The sequence below is a fragment of the Crotalus tigris genome, unplaced genomic scaffold (assembly GCF_016545835.1).
Source record: "Crotalus tigris isolate CLP2741 ecotype Arizona unplaced genomic scaffold, ASM1654583v1 scf7180000020497.760770, whole genome shotgun sequence".
In the NCBI taxonomy this organism is placed as follows: Eukaryota; Metazoa; Chordata; class Lepidosauria; order Squamata; family Viperidae; genus Crotalus; species Crotalus tigris.
Window position 1 is genome coordinate 167569 of NW_024098046.1, and position 20353 is coordinate 187921.

Sequence of the window (20353 nt, forward strand, 5' to 3'; positions counted from 1 at the left end):
AAGAGATAAAAGAAAAGGAAGACACAGAGTACGATATAACATGGAACAAGTGGTATGACTGGTTGGAGACTAGAAATAATAGAGGAGAATAAATATGGAGAGGTCAAAAGTGAAAATGTGTGTATAATAATGTATAATAATAATAATAATATGAATTATTCTTAGTAAGAAGTAGAATATGAAGGAAGAAAAATATAAATAAGAAACAATGGGGCAATAAGGACAAATATTCTAAAGAAGAATAAGGGGGGAAATGTAAATAATAGAAGATTACCATTACGTAATCGCTGTTTAAAAAAAGGGGGAGAGGAGTATATACTGTGTGTTATGTTTTGCTTTGTTTTGTTTTGTTGGTAAAAAATAAAATAATAATAATATTTAGGATTTAGACCTATAAGGGAAATAAAAATGAGTTACTAGAATAATAGTTTTGAACTATAATATAGAAGATGGATTCAGATGATAAAGGTTACTTTATTAGTAAGTGATGATATTAGGATGGGAAGTAGAATATGATTGTGAAATAAAGTAAGAATTTATCTGAATAAATAAGTGTATTTTAGATATAACTATTTTGTAATGAACTAAGGCAGGGGTGTCAAACTCAATTTCATTGAGGGCCGCATCAGCATTGCGGTTGCCCTTGGGGGGGCGGGTGTGTGTGGCCAGGGTGGGTGCGGCCTACTGGGTGGGCATGGGTGGAGTGGGTGTGGTCTACTGGGTGGGCATGGCCAGCTCTACATTGTTCGCGTCAAGGGTGCCTGTGGGGGCCTGGGCAGGAGTGGGACAGATCTGAGGGTCTCTGGCAGAAGGGGGTGGGACCGGGGCAAGCGCCAAGGCATGGTGCATTTCTTCATTCCTCACAAAAGGTGATACCTCCCCAGCATGCACCCAGGGGACGAGGCCGACACGGCAGGGGCTGGTTCCTCGCTGTTTCCAGACGGCCTTGTGGAGCTAAGATGGCCACCACAAAATTGTACATTGGCTCCCGGCCGGCCTGGGCCAGGGCCAAGGCAGCAGGGGCCGTTCCCTCACTGTTTCCAGGATGGTTTCGTGGGCCACATGAAACCACTTTGCGAGCCGCATCCGGCCCCGGGGCCTTGTGTTTGACATGTCTGAACTAAGGGAACCGTGGGCTATCCGAAACCTAAATACTATGGACATTAAGCCAACCTGAATACTGCAACTAAAATTAGATAAAAGTTAAAAACAGGATATGGAGGCGTATAAGTCAAAAGATATTGATAAATGTTTCAACTGTTTGAGTTATAAGTAGCAATGTGTTAATTTGAATGTGATATAATAACCAAGGGAAACAGAGAGGAAATTTTTGATGATGTAACCTGACATATGTATGAAAGAGCTTGTTATTGGACTATGGATTACCCAACCACCATGTTGCTTCCTTAAAACTTGGAGCTTTGTAAAATTGGAAAATTAATAAAACTTGTTGTTGTTGTTTTTAAAAAGGCAGTAAGCCTATGAAAAGCTTATACCTTAAATATATATAAATAAAATGTCTGTTATCTTGAGCTTCTCACCAAAAAAAGGAGCTGGAAACTACCTCCATTTGTTCGATTTTCTCACTTTTTTCCCCATGGAGCAATCTTGAGGTTCTTTAGAGCAGTGGTTCTCAACCTGTGGGTCGGGACCCTATTTGGGGTCGAACAACCATTTCATGGGGGTCGCCAAACCATGCTGTCCGCCCTTTTTTTCCCTTTTCCCTAGCTGTCCTACTCCCTCTTATTGATGGCCACACCCACTTGGGGGTCACCACAACATGGGGAACTGTATTATGGGGTCACGGCATTAGAAAGGTTGAGAATCACTGCTTTAGAGGGAGGTAGTTTTCCTTGCTGTGCCAGCATCTTGCAATAAATGTCTCAATATGACGGGAAATGTTGGCTTTTCGTTTCTGCAGAATCAAAAGGCAGCCCAAAATCGCCACCTCTATTTTTAAAAAGCAGCCAGTAGACTTCTACTCTCTCTTTTATTTTGGCAGCTTGGGCCAAAGTCGGGAGATTCGTCACATCTGGTCCCTGGAAATCTCTAACAAACCCAATCAGTCTGAGCCAGAAGAACCAAAGATCCGTTTTGTTGCCGGCATCCATGGCAATGCCCCTGTCGGTACCGAGCTGCTCCTGGCACTGGCAGAGTTCCTCTGCATGAACTACAAAAAAAACACGGCTATCACAAAGGTGGGTCACCTGCAAGCATCTTAAGGTGGGCAATTATGGCCCCTTTATGACCTGTGGCCTTTAACTGTGGCCTTTAGGCAAGAAAAACCAAATGTACAGGTATAGTATAGGGCAGGGGTAGGCAACCTTGGCTCTTTTATGACTCGTGGACTTCAACTCCCAGAATTCCTGAACCAGCTGAGGGGAAAGGGAGAGGTTTCCAAGTTGAGCCATGCTGGCTCAGGAATTCTGGGAGTTGAAGTCCACAAGTCATCCTACCCCTGGTATAGGGGGTACCTTGCTCAATAGTAGCAACTGTGAGAGGGACCTCAGTCCTAGTGGACCATCCCTTAAATAGAAGCCAGCAATGTGCTGCAGCTGCCAAAAAGACCAACACAGTGCTAGGCTGCATTAACAGAGGGATAGAATCAAGACCACGTGGAGTATTAATACCACTTTACAAGGCCTTGGTAAGGCCACACTTGGAATACTGCATCCAGTTTTGGTCGCCACGATGTCAAAAAGATGTTGAGACTCTATAAAGAGTACAGAGAAGAGCAACAAAGATGATCAGGGGATTGGAGGCTAAAACATGAACACAGAGAATAGGAAATATAAGCACGGTGGGGAGAGGGGCACGTTGATAAGCTGGGACAAAGGAATTATCTCTCGCACTAAAGATCTCTAAAACACATAAGGAACGGTTGCTGGAATTGGGAATGTCTAGTTCAGGGGTAGGCAACCCAAAACACTTAAAGAGCTACTTGGACCCGTTTCCCACCAAAAACAAAACACTGGGAGCCGCAAAACCCTTTTGATATCTAAAATGAAGATAACACCGCATATATCCTTTTTTACCTTTATTATAGGTGTGTGTGTGTTGGTGTGTGTGTGTGTATGTGTGTGTGTGTGTGTATATATATATATATATGTATATGTATGTATGTATGTGTATATACTCACACACACACACACACACACATACAGGTAAAAAAAGGATATATGCAGTGTTATCTTCATTTTAGATGTCAAAAGGGTCTCTCTCTCTCTCTCTGTCTCTCTCTCTCCCTCCCTCTCTATCTGCCCTTGGTCTGCCACTCCTCTTCCCTCCCCCCCTCCCCCGCTCTCTTTCTTTCTTTCTCTCTCTCTCTTTCTCCCCCCCCCCTCCTATCTCCTGCTCACCTGGCAAGCTTCAAGCTGTTGTCCAACAAGCAACCTCTCTCTTTTATGACTCATGGACTTCAACTCCCAGAATTCCTGAGTCAGCCTAGCTGGGCTAGCTAGCTCTCTCCTGCCCTTCCTGCTTCCTGCAGAGACGCAGCAAAGGGAGGAGCTCCACCCAGTAAGCTTTTCAGCTGCTCGGAGAATACTGTGAGTGCACTCTTTTACACATACACACACAAACACACACAAACACACACAAACACACACACACACACACACACAGAGGGAGAGAGAGAGAGAGAGAAGGAAGCAGGGAAGCGCAATTGCCTCTCTCTGTCTCTGTCTCTCTCTGCAAAGGCAGAGGAGGCTGGGAGCCACAGGGGGAGGCTCAAAGAGCCGCATGCGGCTCCGGAGCCGCAGGTTGCCGACCTGTGGTCTAGTTTAACGAAGAGAAGGACGAGTGGGGGCAGGATAGCAGTCTTCCAGTATCTCAGGGGTTGCCCCAAAGAAGAGGGAGTCAAGCTATTTTCCAAGGCACTTGAAAGCAGGACAAGAAGCAACGGGTGGAAACTCATCAAGGAGAAACTTCCTGACAGTGAGAACAATTAATCAGTGGTGGAACAGCCTGCCTCCAGAAGCAGTAAATGCTCCAACACTGGAAGTTTTTAAGAAGAGACTGGACAGCCATTTGTCCGAAATGGTGTAGGGTTTCCTGCCTGAGCAGGGGGTTGGACTAAATGACCTCCAAGGTCCTTTCCAACGTTGTTGTTATTATTATTACATGAAATGGTTTATTTTTTTGTTGGATGTTTGTTTTTTCCCCCCAGCTGATTGAGAAGACAAGAATCGTGATTGTGCCGTCCCTAAATCCAGACGGGCGCGAGAACGCCCAGGAAGGCGATTGTACCTCCAAACTGGGACAGACCAATGCCAACGGCAAAGATCTGGACACCGATTTCACAAGTAAGAGCAGGTTAATATTTACCTTTCTAGGCTGCACTTTGTGTGCACCAGGGAAGACCAGAAAGTTCCATTCCTCTGATTCCCCCTGGGTTATTTGATTGTTTTAACATGTAGAGATTAACCACAGGTCACTTGTTCTTACGTGTGATTCCGATTTTACTCCGGTGTGGCTGGATATCTTACCAGTGGTTTTGTTTGTTCAATTTGTATAGTTTTTTTAATGTTTTGAGGGAGGGAAGGTTGTCCCTCACACAGTGTGTTCTTAAGAATTTGGATTTATTTTAACCCTGTTTGTCACCCAGAGTTGCGTAGCAAGTGGGTTGTCATGCAGATTGAAATAAGACCAACAGAAGAGAATATATGTAGGTCAGGATTGAACTTAATGCTTTCTGAGCCTGTTTGTTTTCTTGCAGACATTTCACTTATCTAGCTAGGGAACATCTTGAGTGATAGGAAGGAGTGAGGTGGGCTCTCTGATTATGTATCTTAGCTTGTCCTGTCAGCATTTGTGGGGTTGTTGTTTTCTCCTTGGTAGATCCTTGATTGGGCTGTTGTTTACTGCTTGGTTATACGTCTGAGATGATAGTTCCTTGTTTAGAGTATTGGTTGAGTATTGTTTAGAGCAGTGGTTCTCAACCTTTCTAATGCTGTGACCCCATAATACAGTTCCCCATGTTCTGGTGACCCCCAACTGGGTGTGGCCACCAATAAGAAGGAGTAGGACAGCTAGGGAAAAGGGAAAAAAATGGCGGACAGCGTGGTTTGGCGACCCCGGTGAAATGGTCATTCAACCCCAAATGGGGTCCCGACCCACAGGTTGAGAACCACTGGTTTAGAGGCAACCTAAAGGCAACCTTGGCTCTTTTATGACTTGTGGACTTCAACTCCCAGAATTCCTGAGCCAGCCATGCTGAGGGAAAATGGAGAGGTTTCCATACTGAGTCATGCTGGCTCAGGAATTCTGGGAGTTGAAGTCCACGAGTCATGAAGGGGTTATAGTTCCCCCATGCTGGCTGAGGAATTCTGGGAGTTGAAGTCCACAAGTCATGAAGGGACCATAGTTCCCCCATGTTGGCTCAGGAATTCTGGGAGTTGAAGTCCACGAGTCATGAAGGGGCCATAGTTCCCCCATGCTGGCTCAGGAATTCTGGGAGTTGAAGTCCACGAATCATGAAGGGGCCATAGTTCCCCCATTGCTGGCTCAGGAATTCTGGGAGTTGAAGTCCACAAGTCATGAAGGGGGCCATAGTTCCCCCATGCTGGCTCAGGAATTCTGGGAGTTGAAGTCCACAAGTCATGAAGGGGGCCAAAGTTTTCCTCATGCTGGCTCAGGAATTCTGGGAGTTGAAGTCCACGAGTCATAAAAGAGCCAAGGTTGCCTACCTCTGGTTTAGAGTATTGCCTTCAGCAGTCCCCTGCAATTAACACCCAGAAAAGCAGGGGTTCACACCTGAGAAACAATCAGGTATTAAACAACAGCCTACTCAAGGGACTACTACCCAAACCCCAAGACTGGCAAGTTAAGCTACTTTATATAAATAGAGAGCAAAACTCACACCCTCCTAGCCCCGATGATGTTACCAAGTTGGCTAATGGGTAATGAGACATCTACAAGAAAACAGCCAAAACTCAGAGAGCACCAAGGACCCCACGGTTCTTCCCCGGCCTCCTCCCCCTTTTCCTCCCTTCTACAAAGCTCCCCTCCCTCCCTTCCATCCAAGAAGACTGGAATAACAAAATACCTGCAAGCAAACAGCCAAGCTCAGAGAGCACCAAGGACCCCACAGATTGGAATAGCGATTAGACCATCGGCATGCTTCTGCAACCGTAGGGTCTTTACACCAAAGTTGAATGCCTCTTTTACTGTGAGAATTACTTAATTATTCCATTAGGTAATTCTTCTGTGGCAAGGGAGCCCGAAACAAAAGCCATTATGGAGAACCTGATCCAGAAGCAAGACTTCAGCCTCTCCGTTGCCTTAGACGGCGGGTCCCTCCTTGTTACTTACCCATATGACAAACCAGTGCAGACCGGTGAGCTCACTTTCTCTTTCTTTTCTTTCTTTTTCTTTCTTTCTTTTTCTTTCTTTCTTTCTTTCTCTCTCTCTCTCTCTCTCTCTCTCTCTCTCTCTCTTTCCTTTTCTTTTTCTTTCTCTCTTTCTCTTTCTTTTTTCTTTCTTTCTTTCTTTCTCTGATGGGAATTTTTATTTATTTCCAAGATTAAAATACAATCTTTCTCTCTCTCTCTCTTTCTTTCTGATATGAATTTGTATTTATTTCCAAATTTAAAATACATCTTTCTTTCTTTCTTTCTTTCTTTCTTTCTTTCTTTCTTTCTTTCTTTTCTCTCCATCTCTTTCTTTTTCTGTTGCCCTGTCCGTCTTTCTTTCTTTCTTTCTTTCTTTCTTTCTTTCTTTCTTTCTTTCTTTCTTTCTTTCTTTCTTTCTTTCTTTCTTTCTTTCTCTGATATGAATTTTTATTTATTCCCAAGATTAAAATACAATCTCTCTCTCTCTCTCATATGAATTTGTTTTTATTTCCAAATTTAAAATACAGCTTGCTTGCTTGTTTGCTTGCTCTTTCTTTTCTTTCTTTCTTTCCTTCCTTCCTTCCTTCCTACCTTCCTTCTTTCCTTCCTTCCTTCCTTCCTTCCTTCCCTCCCTCCATTTATTTATTTATCTCTTTCTCTCTCTCCTTCTCTCTCTCTCTCTCTCTTTGCAAAACATCCTTTCAGACCGGCTCTTTGTTCTGCTTTGGTCCTTGAGCCAATTCTATACCAACCCCCCCCCCCCCCCCCGTAACATTCTGAAATGAAATTTGAAATTGAGCCATATACTTTTGTTGATTGTCCTCCTGTTTTTGTTTTTGTTTTTTAATAGTGGAAAATAAGGAAACTCTGAAACATTTGGCTTCTGTCTACGCAAACAACCATCCTACAATGCACTTAGGACAACCTAACTGTCCAAACAAATCAGGTAGGTGCCTGTAATATCCTAAAGCATTTGGAGTTGTTTGCTATGGGCCGATTCTGGATTGCAGAATCACACTAGTGTGATGAGTGATAATGGAAGTTTGATAAATAAATACAATTTAAATATTTATTTATTTACAGATGAGAATATCCCGGGAGGTGTGTTGCTTGGAGCACAGTGGCACAGCCATCTAGGTAGCATGAAGGTATTTCAGACGTAGTTATTTTGGTGTTTATTGTGTAGTAGGTGTGATTAATCAAGTTTACCGATACTGGCAGTCCTCAAGTTATTGCGATTCGTTCAGTGGCCGTTTTTAAATTACGACGACACTGGGAAAAGTGACCTGGCCATTTTTCACACGACCATTGTAGCATCCCCATGGCCACATGATCAAAATCTGGACTTTTGGCAACCGGCATTTCTTTACGGCAGTGTTTCTCAACCTTGACAATTTTAAGGCATGTGGACTTCAACTCCCAGAATTCCACAGCCAGCAATGCTGGCTGTGGAATTCTGGGAGTTGAAGTCCACATGCCTTATAATTGTCAAGGTTGAGAAACACTGCATTACGGCTTTTGCAAACCTCTGACAAGCAAAGTCCCTGGGGAAGTCGCTTAAGAACTGTGTTATTAACAACTGCAGTGATTCACTTAACATGTCAACGCTGCTAACACCGAATGTTCTTGCTTTGACAACATATGGGGATGCAGCCATTTTCCCTTACTTTATGTTTTACTCTTAGAATTAGATGATACTGGGGGCAAGAGTAGGAATGTGCTTGGGAGTTTAGTTAGACATAACAATACTGTACACTGGTGGGAGCCAAGGCTGTTTGTAATAAGAGATGATAAGAATTGGCAGGCTGGAGAACTGGAGGGAAAGCCTGCATTTCAAACTAATTGGAGAACGTGATTTATGACGGTTAGTTAGAGGAGGGAATTGTGCTTTGGTACTATGTGCTTCTGCAGCCAAGAAATTAAAAGACGCTTGCTCCTGGGGAGGAAAGCTATGGCAAATCTAGACAGCATACTAAAAAGCAGAGACATCACCCTGCCAACAAAAATGCGTATAGTCCAGGCCATGGTTTTCCCAGTTGCAATGTATGGCTGTGAAAGTTGGACCATAAGAAAGGCTGAGCGCCAAAGAATTGAGGCCTTTGAACTATGTGCTGGAGAAGACTCCTGCGAGTCCCTTGGACTGCAAGGCGTTCAAACCGGTCAGTCCTAGAAGAGATCAACCCCGACTGCTCTTTAGAAGGCCAGAGCCTGAAGTTGAAACTCAAATACTTTGGCCACCTAATGAGAAGGAAGGACTCACTGGAGAAGGGCCTAATGCTGGGAAAGATTGAGGGCAATAGAAGAAGGGGACGATAGAGAATGAGATGGCTGGATGGAGTCACTGAAGCAGTAGGTGTGAACTTAAATGGACTCCAGAAGATGGTAGAGGACAGGAAGATCTGGAGGAATGTTGTCCATGGGGTCGCGATGGGTCGGACACGACTTCGCAATTAACAACAACAACTATGTGCTTAGGGGAAGGGAAACCAGATTTTGACCTGGACTATGTGCATGCCGATGTGTTGCTACTCGAATAAAGTTTCTTTAAGGTAATCTTTGAAGAGTTTCATCTGTTGGAAGCATGACATAACACCTGTGGCAAGAAAGGTCGTAAAATGGGGCACAACTTGCTTAGCAGTGGAAATTTTGCTCTCAATTGCGGACGGAAGTCGAGGACTGCCTATAACTCTTTTCTGTTTGGGGCTCTTTTTCTTTTTTTTTTTTATAATATATTTTATTGATTTTTTTAAATAATGCATAAGTCACTCAATAATTATTGGTAAACTGTGTGTTGTCTGGGTTACATTTGTAAAAACACTCATTAACCATTGATTTGTATAATCTGTACTCCATATATTAATTTTAGTTGATTTCCTCTTTCCCCAAAACAATTACATACTTAATTGTTATTTATTAAACAGTAAGAATTGTATTAACTCAGTGTTAATACAACTCAATGTTTGCAAAAAAAAAATGGGGCTCTTTTTCTTTTGACCCATACCCTCCTCTTCTTCTTTCTCCAGGATTTCAGTGTCACCTATGGGCATTGCCCAGAGATCACAGTCTATACCGGTTGCTGTTACTTTCCAAGCGCAGGACAACTCCACACTCTCTGGACAGAGAATAAGAAATCTCTTCTCAGCATGCTGGTGGAGGTGAGTTTTGATGCACCGTCGAAGGATGTCAATTGCGTTCTAACTTTTGTTTGCAACTGCTCCAAAAGCAACGGAGATGAGATGCGTTTTAAGAATCGGATCTCATGGACCTCTTAAACACAGAGAATAGGAAATATAAGCACGGTGGGGACACGTTGATAAGCTGGGACAAAAGAATTATCTCTCGCATTAAAGATCACTAAAACATATAAGGAACGGTGGCTGGAATTGGGTATGTCTCTAGTTTAATGAAGAGAAGGACGAGGGGGGACAGGATAGCAGCCTTCCAGTATCTCAGGGGCTGCCCCGAAGAAGAGGGAGTCAAGCTAGTCTCCAAAGCACCTGAAGGCAGGACAAGAAGCAACGGATGGAAACTAATCAAGGAGAAAAGCAACCTGGAACTAAGGAGAAACTTCTCCAACACTGGAAGTTTTTAAGAAGAGACTGGACAGCCGTTTGTCTGAAATGGTGTAGGGTTTCCTGTCTAAGCAGGGGGTTGGACTAGATGACCTCCAAGGTCCCTTCCAACTTTATTAGTATTATTAGTATTATTATGTCATTTCCCATCACTTGGTGGGGAAACGGCTTTATTTTTCATGCTACTTGGGATAGGGCCTTTATGCTGGCAAGAGCAGCGGTTCCCAACCTTTCTGGCTTGGTGGCCCAGCACGGGAGAGGGGTGAAGGGGAATGGTTGAGTGTGAGTGGCAGGTGTGCATGAGCATACACAGCTGCATTTGTGCCAGTGCAAATGCCCACTGATCACTCAAGTGGAGCTTCGTGTGCGCGTTCACTGCTTGCGCGAACCGGTTCCAAATGGGCCACTGGGATAAGTTGGATTTGGTCTTACAGTCACGTGATTCACTTAATGACCGACGACTCGCTTAAGGAACATTATGAGAAACGGTCGTAAAATGGAATCTACTCAGGTGGCGATTGGATTTTACAGCCGCAGTGACTTAACGGCCAAAATTCTGGGCTTAGTTGTTGTAAGTCGAGGACTACCTGCATTATACACAAGAAAATGTGCATGTGTGTACAATGATTACACAGGATGCGTTTTCCTTCATAGAAAACACAAGTAATTGTGTTTCCTGCCCCATCCCTTTCTTCCAGGTTCATAAAGGAGTCTATGGCTTTGTCAGAGACAAACACGGCCGACCGGTATCCAAGGCCCAAATTGTGTTCAACGAAGGGATAAAAGTGTGCACCAAGGAAGGTGGCTATTTCCACGTGCTTCTCGCTCCGGGCTATCATAAGATCCACGCCATAGCGGAAGGCTATCAGCAGCAGCACGTCCAGGTATGGGGAAAGCCTTTCTGTTTTAGCGAGGCTCCAATTTGGAATAAATGCAATGTGGAATTAGGTGGCTTAACTGGAAATCCAGATAGGTAGGTAGATAGTAGGTAGACAGATAGACCAAACCATATCTATTATGTGGCTGTAATTGTTTCTGTATATGTGAGATAGATAGATAAACAGACGGAAAGAAAGAAAGAAAGAAAGAAAGAAAGAAAGAAAGAAAGAAAGAGAAAGAAAGAAAAAGAAAGAAAGAAAGAAAGAAAGAAAGAAAGAAAGAAAGAAAGACATCTGTTATGTGGGTATAATTGTTTCTAGGTAGGTAGATAGATAGATAGATAGATAGATAGATAGATAGATAGATAGATAGATAGATAGATAGAAAGAAAACCATATCTATTATGTGGGTGTAATTGTTTATGTGAGAGAGAGAGAGAGAGAGAGAGAGAGAGAGAGAGAGAGAGAGAACCATATCTTATTATGTGGGTGTAATTGTTTCTGTATATGTGTGGTGTGATGATAGATAGATAGATAGATAGATAGATAGATAGATAGATAGATAGACCATATCTATTATGTGGGTGTAATTGTTTATGAGAGAGAGAGAGAACCATATCTTATTATGTGGGTGTAATTGTTTCTGTATATGTCAGACAGACAGACAGACGTAGGTAGGTAGGTAGGTAGGTAGGTAGGTAGGTAGGTAGGTAGATAGATAGATAGATAGATAGATAGATAGATAGATAGATAGACACACACAGACACACAGACAGACAGACAGAAAACCATATCTATTATGTGGGTATAATTGTTTCTGTATATGTATGTATGATAGATAGATAGATAGATAGATAGATAGATAGATAGATAGATAGATAGATAGATAGATAGATAGATAGATAGATAGATAGAAAACCATATCTATTATGTGGGTGTAATTGTTTATGTATATGTATGATAGATAGATAGATAGATAGATAGATAGATAGATAGATAGATAGATAGATAGATAGATAGATAGATAGATAGATAGATAGATAGAATATCTATTATGTGGGTGTAATTGTTTGTGTTATGTGTATGATAGGTGTGATGATAGATAGATAGATAGATAGATAGATAGATAGATAGATAGATAGATAGATAGATAGAGAACCATATCTTATTATGTGGGTGTAATTGTTTCTGTATATGTCAGACAGACAGACGTAGGTAGGTAGGTAGGTAGGTAGATAGATAATAGATAGATAGATAGATAGATAGATAGATAGATAGATAGATAGATAGATAGATAGATAGATAGATAGATATGGGAAATCTGGATCTGAACTATTGACAAAGGAAGTATAGTTGCTTTCTGTCAGCTGCCACCTTATGCTCACCTGGGCCTTGCAACCATGCGGTGACAGTCTGCCATGGCCTGTTGGAAAGGGGGATGAAGGAAAAGTGTGGCTTGGGGGAAATCAGAAGTAAAAGCTTCCTCAAGAGGCTGCCTCAAGGTCACCCAGCTGGGAGAAGGAGGGAGCCGCATACCAACCTGGGCTAAGACTGGCTCTTACAGAAACCCCTTGCAGGAACTTGATTGGTGGGAAGTGAGAGGCAGATGCAGCGGTGAAAAGTAGAACTTAGTGATTTTGACACATGAATCTCAGTTCTGTCTTTTCATTACTGCGTTACACTTGACCCCCAGTAAAATTATACCTTTCTCAACAAATGGAGCCCAGGATAGTTTTTACTTAGAGGCTTAAGGTATGGCAGGTTTGACGCCTTCACCTTTAATGTTACCACGTTAGATAGGTGGCACCAGGCTAGAAAGCAGGAGATCATGAGTTCAAGTTCTACCCTTAGGCAGGGGTAGGCCACCTTGGCTCTTTTATGACTCGTGGACTTCAACTCCCAGAATTCCTGAGCCAGCCATGCTGAGGGGAAAGCGAGAGGTTTTCAAGCTGAGCCATGCTGGCTCAGGAATTCTGGGAGTTGAAGTCCACCAATCATGAAGGGGCCATAGTTCCCCCCTGCTGGCTCAGGAATTCTGGGAGTTGAAGTCCACAAGTCATGAAGGGGCCATAGTTCCCCCATGCTGGCTCAGGAATTCTGGGAGTTGAAGTCCACCAATCATGAAGGGGCCATAGTTCCCCCATGCTGGCTCAGGAATTCTGGGAGTTGAAGTCCACGAGTCATGAAGGGGCCACAATTCCCCCCTGATGGTTCAGGAATTCTGGGAGTTGAAGTCCACGAGTCGTGAAGGGGGCCATAGTTTCCTCATGCTGGCTGATGAATTCTGGGAGTTGAAGTCCACAAGCAGGGATCTTCAAACTTGGCCCTTTTATGACTCGTGGACTTCAACTCCCAGAATTCCTGAGCCAGCCAAGCTGAGGGGAAAGGGAGAGGTTTCTAAGCTGAGCCAGGCTGGCCCAGGAATTCTGGGAGTTGAAGTCCACCAGTCATAAAAGGGCCAAGGTTGCCTACCCCCTGATCTAGTGGAAAGCAGAACATGGTGAAAGCCAGCTGATAGGCAGACCTTGGACCAATCACCAGGAGTCTGAGTTCTAGTTCCGCCTTAGGCACAAAAGCCAGTCTCTGTCCCAGCCCACACTACCTTACCAGATTGTTGTAGGGAAAATTGGAGGAGGAGGGAGCATTGGGTACGTTGTAAAAATAATTAAATATCTCGAACCTGCATTTCTGTTTAATTTGAGTCCTTTTCTACCTTCCTTTTAATCCGTCTTTCAAACCAGCAGCCCCCAACCTTTCTTGGCAACAGGGACCGATTTTCAGGGAAGACCATTTTCTCAAGGACCAGGGGATGCCAGGGGGAAGTGGAGCATACGACCCTACTGTAAACTGTGCATGTGAGATCCTTCACATGCACAGTTTACAGTAAGATTGTGCAGCCTGATTCCTTAACAGGCCGTAGACTGGTACTGATCCGTGGCCCGGTGGTTGGGGACCCCTTGTCATGGTTCTGACAGATGAAACTCTTCAAAAAAACTTCGAGGCGTTGTTTACCTTAAAGAATCTTTATTGGAGAAGCATAACATCGGCACTAACACAATGGAAGCCAAAAGCTGAATTCCCCTCCCCTGAGCACATAGTATCAAAGCACAATTCCCTTCTCCAATTAACAGTGATAAATCACATTCCCCAATTAGTTTGAAATGCAGGCTCTCCCTCCAGCTCTCCAGCCACCAATTCCTTATCAGCTCTGGTTACAATAACCTTGATTCTCACGCTAGGTCTAGTGTTGTTATGTCTAGCTGAACTCTCATGCGCAATCCTCCCCCCCCCCAGCATCATCTAACTCTTTGTCAAAGCAAAAACATCCGATGTTAGCAGCCTTGACACCCCTCTTTTAAACACAACAAGTGGAGGTCAGGGCTGACTCTTTCTGCTCCAATGAGAAGGTTACTTCATGGCAGGCTGATTTGCTTATGTGCGGTGTGATGCCTTGAACGCCCTGAGTGCATCCACATGATTGTTGAAACGTGCGCTTTATCTTTTTCAGGTCTTGGTTCGTCATGACATGGCCAGCTTCCTGCGTATACAGTTTGACATAGACAACAAAGTCTTTGGTTTTCCAAGAGAGTTGGTGGTTACAGTAGCAGGTAGAACCTAGTACTGTTTTTCTGGGTTTTTGGAGGGAGAAAGATCGTTTCTGTCTGAATGGAGGCAAATAACGCCGCATTTCACCATTCTGGCCGTTTAATCATTCTCCGTTGGCTTGCTCCCTGTAGAATGCAATAGAATATAGGATATAGAATGGAGTGGAATGGATTGGAGTGGACAGAGTTGGAAGGGACTTTGGAGGTCATCTGGTCCAACCCCCTGCTCAGGGAGGAAACCCTATACCATTTCAGACCAATGTCTGTCCAGTCTCTTCTTAAGAACTTCCAGTGTTGGAGCATTCACCGCTTCTGGAGGCAGGTTGTTCCACTGATTGTTCTAACTGCCAGGAAATTTCTTCTTAGTTCTAGGTTGCTTTTCTCCTTGGTTAGTTTCCATTAATCCAGCATTCCTTTTTATTTATTTATTCTCATTTTTGAACCTCCCTCAGGTTCAAAACAATGTTAAACTATAACTATTGGTGACCACGGTGTAAAAAAGATGTTGAGACTCTGGAAAGAATGCAGAGAAGAGCAACAAAGATGATTAGAGGACTGGAGGCTAAAACATATGAAGAACAGTTGCTGGAATTGGGTCTGTCTAGTTTAACGAAGAGAAGGACCAGGGGGGACATGATAGCAACCTTCCAGTATCTCAGGGGCTGACCCAAAGAAGAGGGAGTCAAGCTGTTCCCCAGAGCGCCTGAAGGCAGGACAAGAAGCAACGGGTGGAAAGTAATCAAGGAGAGAAGCAACCTAGAACTAAGGAGAAACTTCCTGACAGTGAGGACAATTAATTAGTGGATCTCCTTGCCTCCAGAAGTTGTGGGTGCTCCATGTCTGGAGGCTTTTAGGAAAAGACCGGACAGCCATTTGACTGAAATGATACAAGGTTTCCTGCTTGAGCAGGGGGTTGGACTAGAAGACCTCCAAGTTCCCTCCCAACTCTATTAGTCTATGTTTTACTCTATGTTCTACTGTCCTCTCCAGAACTGAGTATCTTTCTTGATGTCTACTCAGATAATTATAAATATAAGAAACGGTTGCTAGAATTGGGTATGTCTAGTTTAACGAAGAGAAGGACAAGGGGGGACATGATAGTAGTGTTCCAATATCTCAGGGGCTGCCCCAAAGAAGAGGGAGTCAAGCTGTTCTCCAAAGTGCCTGAAGGCAGGACAAGAAGCAACGGATGGAAACTCATCAAGGAGAGAAGCAACCTAGAACTAAGGAAGAATTTCCTGACAGTGAAACAGTTAACCAGTGGAACAACCTGCCTCCAGAAGCAGTGAATGCTCCAACACTGGAAGTTTTTAAGAAGAGACTGGACAGCCATTTGTCTGAAATGGTGTAGGGTTTCCTGCCTGAGCAGGGGGTTGGACTAGATGACCTCCAAGGTCCTTTCCAACTTTACTACTATCATTATTATTATTATAATTACAGGCAAGAATATTTAACCTTAGGCACGTAGCCTGCAGCTAACCATGGCCTCTTCCTTTTTATTTTCCCCTCGCCCTTCGCTCAGGTGCCACCATGTCGGCCATGATCCTCACCGCCTGCATCATCTGGTGCGTGTGCTCCATCAAGTCCAACCGCCACAAAGATGGCTTCCACCGCCTACGGCAGCACCACGACGACTACGAGGACGAGATCCGCATGATGTCCACCGGCTCCAAGAAGTCGCTCCTGAGCCACGAATTCCAGGACGAAACGGACACGGAGGAGGAAACAGTTTACTCCAACAAACACTGATCTTATCCCCTGGCAGGGAAGTTCCCCTGCGGAGACAAGGTTTCACTACACGGAGCATCGTTCCCAGCCGGCGGACCCGGAATGCGTCACCTTCCAAACCTCAGTTCTCGGTTCAGGCCCATGTCTGCTTACGCACAAGGAGGCCGTCCTGGACTGCTGGGCTGCTTTTTTTTCTATTCGGGATCAGAAGTGGACCCCTTTGGGTAAAACAGACACGCTGATAACTGAAGCCGCCACGGAGCTGTCGGCTTTCTAGTACTTTGAAAAGTTTTGCTTTAAACCATTCTAAATGCCACTTGGGGGGGGAAACAATAACACACTGCCTACCAAGGCTTAGTCTAAGCTGCTGATCCACTGCAGCCTATAGACAGTTGGAACTTTCTTTTTTTCCTTCCTTCCTTCCTTCCTTCCCGCCCGGAATCCTTTTCAGAGTTGGTTTCGAACTCTGCGTGAAAAGCGACAAACCTTCCCCTCTTGATTATGGGGAGTAAAATTCCTTCAGGTTAGGTCTCCTGGGCAGATGCTGTTTTCAGATTATGTGTTGAGATATGGGGATATTCTTCCTCTCCCGTTGAGGTTGCAAGTTGTGGGGGTTTTGTTTTTTTTCAAACCACAATTTTCTGCTGGTTTCCTTTGGGAATATAGAATAGCGGCAGGTGCATTTCTATAACTCCGGATAAGCCGAACACTAATTGGGTTTTGAAATGACAGCTTGGTGCCAAATATTGTTCTGTAATTTATTTTTTTTTGGAGTCTGCGGAAGCCTCCGCGGAGTGCCGCTTTGTTTGACAGGAGCTGCCGTCTAAGAAAGTACTTTCCATCAGAAAAAAAAAAAAATCTTGCTTTGAAAGCATCCAGCCACTTTTTTTCAGGAAAATGCCTTGTTTTTGTTTTTCCTTTTTCAACATTAAGTCTCTAACTGCAGTCTCTGCTCTTCTGCCAAGACTGAATTTTCTGTGGAATTACAGTATGCGGTTCTCAGATTCTTTTTTTTGAACTAGGCCCCGACTATCTTAAGTGGGTCTATTCTGGAAGAAAGGTAGCACACACTGGTTACTTGTTCCTCACGTTATATGGTGCATACGTTTAGCCTTTGATTCTTGTAGCACTTGGGTGTGAAATGTTAAAAAGAGGGGCTTCAATGTTTGAGAAAAGCGAGAAGCTGTTGTACAGCGGATTAAGTACTAGTTCTTCGACTAGAAGACCCATCTTTAAACAAGATCATTTTCCTATTTAGGCATTGGGGAGTTAAATCCCACCATTCCTTGACAGGATCGCATGTGGGATGAGGATATAGTTGAAAACATTATCTGAAACTCCAAAGAACTGGAAAGGGAATCTAGATGGAATCTAGATTCTTGTTACTACCCCAAAGTTTTAACCTCAGACTCCTCAACATCCTTTCTCAATCTCTTAAAACTTGTTTCGATGGCTTATCCAGACGCTTGGTTGTCCTAATAAGGATTTCTCAAAAAGAGTTTTAATTCCCTTTTGAAATGTCAAGCCCACTTTAAAGCTGGGGCGTTTATAATAACTGTTGGATTTTGCTCGTCGTTCCCAGGAGATTCATTTTGACGGATAATACATTTTAGGGATCAAGATGCTAAAGCTTTAGGCTAGCTTGTTGAACATCCTGCGAAGTAGGACACATTGTGGGGCTTCTCTCCAAACTCATCCAAATAATTTCAGCTGGTCAGTTTGTTTTAGTCCTTCCCATCTGTTGGAAATTATGCAGTACTCAACCAAGTGCCTCAGTTTATTAGCATTATTAATTATCCTGGTACATCCAGGCCAGTAGATTGTCAGCAGGTTCAAGCGACATTATCCTGGTTACGTTCTGCTTTAATTCAGCTGTGCTGCTTCTCGTCCAGTTACCTACCTTTGAAATGAAGCTGGATAGTAACTGGCCCCAAATCCCTAACTTGCTATTTTGGGGTTTGGGATAGGGTTCTTTAATCCAGGGGTTCTTCTAACTTGGCCCCTTTGATGACTTGCGGACTTCCAACTCCCAGAATTCCTCAGCCAGGCACGCGTGCCTGGCTGAGGAATTCTGGGAGTTGGAAGTCTGGAAGTCATCAAAGGGGCCAAGTTGGAAGATCCCTGCTTTAATCTATATTGCAATGGTCTTTATCCTCTTCATAACCCGGTTCAAAATTATTATTATTTTTTTAAAAAAAAAAAAAAAGGCAGTTCAGAATCTCTGGACGAAATTTGCCAGCAATAATTGGTGTGTTGAGCACCGGCCACGGTATCCTTGCATCTTGTTCAAATCTAGACCGAAGCCGGCCCTGTCAGCGGTTCACAGCCGGCTGCATCTTTCTGGGTGGTAATTACGCATTTTTTCCCCCCTAAATAAAACAGGGTGGCTGCTCTTTTTTGTGTAACACCGAGAGGCAACCTTAGCCTCTGTGGCGTAGGAGAATACATTGCAGCTACCTGTGTGTGTTTGCCACTTTGATTTGGGGGGGGGAGGGAGGGAGGGGTCCGTGTACTGTGCCTTCAGAAGTAGATGTTGAAACGAAGGGCTTGAACTTAAGAATGCAAACCAGTTACTGTTGCCGACAACTTGAAGGTCTGTGCGTCAAACAAAAAGACTTCTGCAAGTGTGAAAATTGATTTAAATGTATGCTAAGCTCTAATCTGTATAAAGGTCTTTTTCTGGTTTCTCTCTCTCCTGTGCTTTATTTGCTTCCTCGGCGACATCCCTTAGGACAGCGGTTCTCAACCTTTGTGTGACAGCGACCCCCGTCACACGGACGCGCCCCCATGCACGGCACCCCCTGAAGGGAAAAAATGGCGGATCGTGTTGTTTGGCGACCCCCGTAAAATGGTCGTTCGACCCCAAATGGGGTCGCGACCCATAGGTTGAGAACCGCTGCCTTGGGATGTAATAATGATAATAATAATAATAAAGTTGGAAGGGACCTTGGAGGTCTTCTAGTCCAACCTCCTGCTCAAGCAGGAGACCTTATAGCAGTGGTGGCAAACCTACAGCACAGGTGCCAGAGGCGGCACTCAGAGCCCTCTCTGTTGGCATGGGCACTGTCGCCCCAGTCCTAGGCCTTCAGCAGGGTTTTATAAAACCTTTTCACTTTAGGCCTCCACCGCCATGTGCAAAAAAAAAAACCCAACAATGGTTCATTCAATCAGTCAATTTCAACTTCACGCGGGGAAAAAAAAGGTCTTGCAAAGTTGGAATTGATGGATTGAACTTTTTAGTCCCACCCAGTCTGCCGTTATCACCACAGCCACGCCCACCCAATGGGCCACACCCACCCAATGGGCCACACCCACCCAGCACTCGACGATGCATAAGTGGGTTTTGCGTTGCAGTTTGGGTACTCTGTCTCTAAAAGGTTTGCCATCACTGCCCTATACCATTTTGGACAAATGGCTGTCCAGTCTCTTCTTGAAAACTTCCAGTGTTGGAGCATTCACCGCTTCTGGAGGCAGGCTGTTCCACTGGTTAATTGTTCTCACTATCAGGAAGTTTCTCCTTAGTTCTAGGTTGCTTCTCTCCTTGATGAGTTTCCATCCATTGCTTCTTGTCCTGCCTTCAGGGGCTTTGGAGAATAGCTTGACTCCCTCTTCTTTGGGGCAGCCCCTGAGATACCGGAACATGGCTCTCATGTCCCCCCTCGTCCTTCTCTTCATTAAACTAGACATCCCCAATTCCAGCAACGTCCTTAGTATGTTTTAGCCTCAAGTCCCCTGATCCTCTTTGTTGCTCTTCTCTGCACTCAGGGAAATTATGTATATAAATTATGTATATAATTTCTTCCTGGTTTTTCTACCTTTGTGGCAAATTTGTCTGAAAGTGTCTCCAGAGAGAGACACGTCCACATTTTTCTCTGCCATTAGAGGCACAGTCTGGAATGTCTGTACATAACCGTAGTCCTCGCTTTATGGACACAGTCAAGCCCCCAAAGTTCTATTGCTATGCGAGGCAGTTGCTAAGTGGGTTTTGCTCCAACTTTTGCCACCTTTCTTGATGCAGACGTTAAGTGAATCGCTGCCATGGTTAAGTGTCACACGGTCATTAAGCGAATCTGGTTTGACCCATTGACTTTGCCGGTCAGAAGGTCACAAAAGGGGATACATATGACCCTGGGACACTGTAACCGTCATAAATACGAGTTGGTTGCCAAGTGTGTGAGTTTTGATCATGTGACCACGGGGAGGCTGCAATAGTTGTAAGTGTGAAAATGGTCCTAAGT

General features: G+C 44.1%; 1 protein-coding gene across 1 annotated transcript in view; it reads left to right on the forward strand.

Moving 5' to 3' along the window:
* Nucleotides 1–18800, forward strand: part of CPD (carboxypeptidase D) — a 47529-nt gene extending 28729 nt beyond the window's left edge. The window contains exons 11-19 of the mRNA XM_039366957.1: nucleotides 2003–2198; nucleotides 4169–4304; nucleotides 6197–6337; nucleotides 7183–7278; nucleotides 7416–7480; nucleotides 9356–9487; nucleotides 10603–10788; nucleotides 14291–14390; nucleotides 15910–18800. Coding sequence (XP_039222891.1) covers nucleotides 2003–2198; nucleotides 4169–4304; nucleotides 6197–6337; nucleotides 7183–7278; nucleotides 7416–7480; nucleotides 9356–9487; nucleotides 10603–10788; nucleotides 14291–14390; nucleotides 15910–16136 — 1279 coding nt within the window. The 3' untranslated portion in view covers nucleotides 16137–18800. The remainder of the gene's footprint in view (nucleotides 1–2002; nucleotides 2199–4168; nucleotides 4305–6196; nucleotides 6338–7182; nucleotides 7279–7415; nucleotides 7481–9355; nucleotides 9488–10602; nucleotides 10789–14290; nucleotides 14391–15909) is intronic.
* Nucleotides 18801–20353: the final 1553 nt, after the last annotated feature.